This window comes from Beta vulgaris, chromosome 9 (assembly GCF_026745355.1).
Source record: "Beta vulgaris subsp. vulgaris cultivar EL10 chromosome 9, EL10.2, whole genome shotgun sequence".
NCBI classification, from domain to species: Eukaryota; Viridiplantae; Streptophyta; class Magnoliopsida; order Caryophyllales; family Amaranthaceae; genus Beta; species Beta vulgaris.
In genome coordinates, this window is record NC_079210.1 from 23,412,198 (window position 1) to 23,418,136 (window position 5,939).

General features: G+C 38.2%; 1 protein-coding gene across 1 annotated transcript; it reads right to left on the reverse strand.

The window, feature by feature from the left end:
* Positions 1 to 3,423: 3,423 nt before the first annotated feature.
* Positions 3,424 to 5,147, reverse strand: LOC104903059 (uncharacterized). The gene is made up of 4 exons (XM_057392207.1): positions 4,732 to 5,147; positions 4,461 to 4,612; positions 4,092 to 4,366; positions 3,424 to 3,885 (listed from the first exon to the last, which is right to left on the reverse strand). The coding sequence occupies exons 1-4, from the start codon at positions 5,145 to 5,147 to the stop codon at positions 3,424 to 3,426; spliced, it is 1,305 nt and encodes a 434-aa protein (XP_057248190.1).
* Positions 5,148 to 5,939: the final 792 nt, after the last annotated feature.

Genomic DNA, 5,939 nt, shown 5'->3' on the forward strand with positions numbered 1-5,939 from the left:
TGATGGAAAAAAAACAAAATAGAAAATAAGATAGGAAATAATAATATTCTCTTGAGTCTTTATACCTTTCTATTTCCTAAAACAACTAGAAAAATAGAGTCTAATTCGTCAAAAGATAAGGCCCTATTCGACTAGGAAACACAGAATAACCCGCGGGCGCGGGTTTTCGACCTGCAAAACAGCGTCAATTTGTAAAGGTCATATCTTGCAAACTAGAAGTCGTATCGGGGCGTGTGATATACCGTTGGAAAGCTCTTCAAGTCTAGTTTCCAACCCCACTGGAATCACTAAATTTCGATCTCTGTATAATGAGTTATGATCAAAAGAGTGCACATGACTCAACTTCCATACTCCTTTTAATATGTTTCCGCTATGTTTGGGTTGCAATCTGACTCGAAGATGCCCTTTGGACTTCTCATTTGACTTAGCTCCTTCCTAAATGCTTCTCATGCTTAAGCTTGTCCAATAATACTCCAATTGTGTTCTCAATACCTGAAAACTATCAAAAACACCGAAAACACACACAAGAGTGATATCTTCTCAACTTAAGTAACTATATGCAATTATGGACTAAAAATGCAACTAAATGATCCTAAAATGCAACCTAAATGCATCATGAAATACCTTTATTAATATGACTCATCAACAACCCAACCAAACATATAGAAAAGGAGTGGGCTACCTCAATCCGTTTCGAAGCCCAAAATAATACCAACCAAACAGGCCATAAATGTGAATGCTTGCATAATGCCCCGACTTCTAAGCATTGTTATTAGGTTAATTAATTACAAAGATTAGCAGCGGAAACCTTCCTAGCTTATTCGGTGCGTCACTGTCCTACTCTCCGCTCGGGAAAGTACAAGGCAACATTCTTTCATATAACTAAACCTCTATAACAGTTACAGTAATTCTAGAAATATATATAGATAGCTTAAGCATAGCTAATGTTACGTAATTTAGTGATCAAAAACTTGTATTACATAACCGTCATATATAGTTGCATGAATTGAAGTAAAGTATTCCTCACTGCTACGTCATGTCATCCCATCTTCGTATGCATATCTAAAACTAAAAACAAAACGTCATGAGCCGAGGCTCAATAACATACTACTCTAATAACAACGTAAATTCATTTCAACTCATTTTATTTGCAAAAAGGGAGAAGAGAATATAGTAAAACCATTTCGTAAACATAGACTTCGAATCAGAAATTTTAAAGTCATTTTCATTAATATAATCTCCATTATCAAAAAACTATCTTTGGTTACTTGGCGAGTACAACAGACGACATAGTCACCGAGGACATAAGTCCCCTATCAGAAGGTGACATATAATTTATTTCATAGATCATAACAGAAGGCATCTTTCCATTGTCGACAACAAACTTTGTCATGTTCTCGGAAATTCCACACGAAAGTGCAACATACACTTGTCCATGGCTAAATACATGATCAGAAAGATATATCCCAACATGTGGGATGGTTTGCCCTTGACACTTGTTTATAGTTAAAGCAAATTAAACTCAACTTTACAGGGAATTGCTTTATGACCATCTCAAAAGGTAACCTAATATCTTCAGCATTTTTCAATGGAATTCTTGGCAAAAAGACCCTGTTTCCCCTTGCATGTCCAGTTAAAATCTCAGCATCTATGAAATGATCCTTTAGCGAATGGCAAAGTAGTTGCGTTGCATTACAAAAACCATTTTTAGGATCGATATTCCTGAGAATCATTAGAGCAACGCCGGGTTTCTGTTTGAGCACATATGGAGGCAGTCCTGACGTGACAATTGAATTTAGGAACTCTTGCTGATACATGTTTCTTGTATCATCATGCACTAAATCAAATGAGTAGTATGTTCGTCCTTCTCCGAGAAATCGTTCGATAACCTTGTCATTAATTGATTCTATCAGCATTTTCGTTGAATGGAGTGATGATTGCTCATTCAACCATAAAATTTCCATCACCGATGTGTTCATTTAGGTTGGGGAAAATTTGATCAATCAACCAATCAATCGAGGTACCAGCAACAGCAGGGATAACCATGTTACTCGGCAACTTTATCATATCATCTGAAATGGTAGGTTCATCGCCATTTCCAATAGAGAGTAAGAAATTAGCGAATCCATTGTCATGTCTAGATCTCATGTTTTCTCTCAATTGCAGAACCGAAATATGGTTCTATAGTGGAGACATTATCAAGGATGCATCAATCATTTGAGCTCTTGTTCCATTTCTCACAACAGGTAAAACTTGCCTGAAATCCCCAACAAACATAATTATTTTTCCCCCAAATGGCAAGTCATTTCCCATTAAATCCTTAAGTGAACGATCAACTGCTTCAAACTGATACCTATGTGTCATTGGTGCCTCATCCCATATAATAACTGAAGAATGTTTTAAAAGAATGCCGGTTTTTGAACCCTTTGTAAAGGTGCATGACGATGAGCTATCTGGTTTTAACGGTAGTTGAAAAGTTGAGTGTGAAGTTCTCCCTAGGTGCAACAATGTGGCAGTAATTCCAGAAGTTGATGTTGGCTGGGATAGCTATCTCACCTCTACCTTTTATAGTAGCTAATATAGCTCGATACAGATATGTTTTTCCAGTACCACCGGGGCCATCAACAAAGAAAGTACCGCCATTTTTTAAAGTGATAACATTCATCACTGTGTCATATGCATGTCGTTGATCGGCATTCAACTTACCTATGCACTCGGTATCCTCAGTAGGAACTGGCACTGAGAAATACTCCTCCATCACTTCAGATAACTCGTCAATATTTTCAACAGATTCTGGTAAATTTGGCAATTCATTGTAGTCTGATATTGTTTTCATGAGCGGTCGTAATAAGCGACCCAAGTCTTTAAGAAGCTTGTAAGTTAGAATTTCATTGTTGTTTGTCGTTGTCGAAGACGGATAATCCTCAACCAAGTGTGGGAAGAACTCATCCCACAGTGCACGTAACCTAGATGGTTGACAATATATTAAGATAGTTGCAAATAACCGTCTCAGTGCCGACGACATTCTTACCTGACATGCTTTTGTAAGACATTGACGTATGCTTTCATCATTCTCAATAAGACCCGAGGATCAGCTGCAGCTCTAAAGGTAGGGTGGGGTATCTCATTGACAGTCCTTAAATGATCATATGATTGTGGCCCTTTGACATGGTTTAGTAACATTCTTAGGTAAAACCTTTCAACATCCAGAGGCGAAGCTACATACAATCGACCAATTATTCTCTGCATGGTTTTCCTTCGGCGCCACTCACGCATGGAATTAGTCCATCTATATTTTTCTGGAAATCCTCTATATAGGTAATTTCTGGCTTCAGGATCTACTGAATTCATCTTGAAAAACTCAGTCAACATTGTTTTGGAGCTCCTTGGGTCAGCCAAAACGCTTTCAATATGTTGGTTTCCTTAGAATCTAACTTGGTGCATGTTTGGCAAGTCAACTTGCAGACGGTCTACCGACGGGTTCATCCGAGTCATTGGAAATTTGTAAAATTTCCACATAGCTTCAGGTGCACAAATCCATCTTGCATCAACGAAATGTGCAATCTCATCCCCTTTATGAACTTCCATGGAAACTCTATCAGAACCCTTATGGATGTATTTGTATAAATATTTGACACACTTAATGCTGCTGCATATCTCTACATTAATGTGACAATCATACTTATTCAACAACCACGGGTTATATGGAACTACCCATCGATTATCTACAGTTACTTGTGAATTCTCACGTAACGGTACAGGTGGAGCATCTTGACGCTGACGGTAGATGGGATATGAGTCATTTCCTTGCTTTGTACAATTAGAGAATGACTTAGGAAACCCCTTCTTACAACTCCCTTGTTTCATGCATGGTGAACGTGGATTCTGGACACCACATGGGTTGTGAATCATGTGTTTAAGAATCCTTTTATGGAGCTCTGGTTCTTGTTGTTGGTCAGGAATTTCTGCTCTCACTATTTTATCATAATCATCAGGAGGGCAAGCTTGTCAGTTTGGTCAAGAATTAGTAACATATGAACATGTGGAAGCCCTCGTTTTTGGAATTCAATCACATATACATAAGCAACTACCTTCCCGAGAACATTCCTTTCTAACACATCCTTTTTTAACTCCTCGAGTCTGGGATGAAATACCCTTGTTAGCAAGTCTAGACGATCATGAGGTTGTTGGCCAGGTAGTAATTCTGCTACTATTTTTGACCACGACGGATTGCACGTCATAGTAAGGAATATGTCTGGCTTGCCAAATTTGTGCACCAAAGCTATTGCATCTTGGTATCGTTGATGCATATCTCGCGGACTCCCAGCAAATGATGATGGAAGTATAGTTCTTCGTCCAACATTTTCTACATGTAGGTAAGAAAGTGCATAAAATAAGGTTCAAATAATATAGATGTCTATAGTAAAGTAGATAATTACCGGTATTATGTGAAATCATACTTGTATTGTGTTCTCCGGCATTGTATAAATCCTCTAGTCCCTTGTACAAATCTGCACGAATTGTGTCTTGGTTGAGTGCAACCCATCTCAAATTGGATACTTGCATCTTTACATAGTTGTCCACAGCAAATTGTTGAGTTAAGCGGCCAACCCTTAAAACTATGGAATCATAACATTCTCTCATCTATTTCAAGTATATATTGGTGAAGCAGTTAGAATAATCATAATGATTAACATTGAGGATGGAGAATGGTTATGATATTGTATGTACCTGAAACATATACGAATAAATTCTCGGCATGTTATCTTCTTGCCAGTTAAAGATCTGGTGTTTAAATCCCAACCATAAGAGCCGTAAGGAAATAATCGAGGATATTGTAGTGGATCGTAATAGCCTGCAGTCTCTTTGATAGACACAAGTCGTGCAGTGAAAGACTCTACCATGACATCCCTTTTTTTTAGGTTGGCAATATCATCACCTCCGACAACAACTACTGCAACTTGAGAGGCTGAAGGCATTGAATAATTATGTTGGTTAGGAGGTTGCTCTTTTATGACAAACTTGCATTCTTGTATGTCATCTCGGTTAGCAAGATGTCGGAGAGTACGGATAAAAGGATTGTGCTCGTTCAAAATATTTTTTATCCTATCAATGATATCCACTCTTAACGTTGCATTTTCTGCCATTCGATGCTCATTTTCATGATCGGTATCATATATGTACATTTGAAGGAATCAAGGACGATCATTTGAGTTCAAAGGTAATAATCCACCACTACGATGATAAATTGAACCGTGGGCACGATATGTGTACACACCGTGACGTGCGTCGGCTAATTCATCATCTATAACGACTCCCATTGAAGTAAATGCGAAAACATGATTATACTTTCGAATGTTCAGTCTGAAATGTTCCCCATCCTCTCCTTGATCATAATAGAGGCCTAGTAGAAGCAGATGACAAAGGGAATTCAGGTAATCTGACCTTCCCGCTCAAGCAACATAATTATGATGATTCACAATAAAAGCTGCTTGACAGTTGGACATGTTGTCCGGAGGTAGACTGAATATGGGAACCCCATTACTCTCTTGGTAATCCCTTGCACAATTGTGATATCCACGTCTCCCGACCTTCCAAATCCTTATTCCAAAAGTTGCCGCTCCTGGCGTGTTATTAACATTGGAAGTGCTACTTTCACCAACACTGAAGTGTCGAGTCGACATGTTACTTTCAGTTGCAATCCCATAATTATTGTTGGCATTAATGTCAAACAATAGTTGCACTACGTAAGAGATCGTATAAATTAATTGAGTAACGAAATTTAGGCAAATGTTTATGTCTAGTTTAGATACATATGATTATGTCTTCCATGATCATGTGTGACATGACTTTGGTGATTAGTGATGTCTACCATAGGCATCCTTATATTTGAAGAGGTAGGTACATCACGTTGATTCACAGTCTGACGTTGTCTTTCA

Bases quoted from the DNA above. Each gene is read 5' to 3' on its own strand.
- LOC104903059 (XM_057392207.1), bottom strand. From the start codon at position 5,147: ATGGCAGAAAATGCAACGTTAAGAGTGGATATCATTGATAGGATAAAA. The intron at 4,613-4,731 runs GTACATACAATA...CATAGTTTTAAG, and splicing joins TTTATTCGTATATGTTTCAG to GGTTGGCCGCTTAACTCAAC. The intron at 3,886-4,091 runs GTAGTTGCTTAT...TGTGGTGTCCAG, and splicing joins AAAGGAATGTTCTCGGGAAG to AATCCACGTTCACCATGCAT.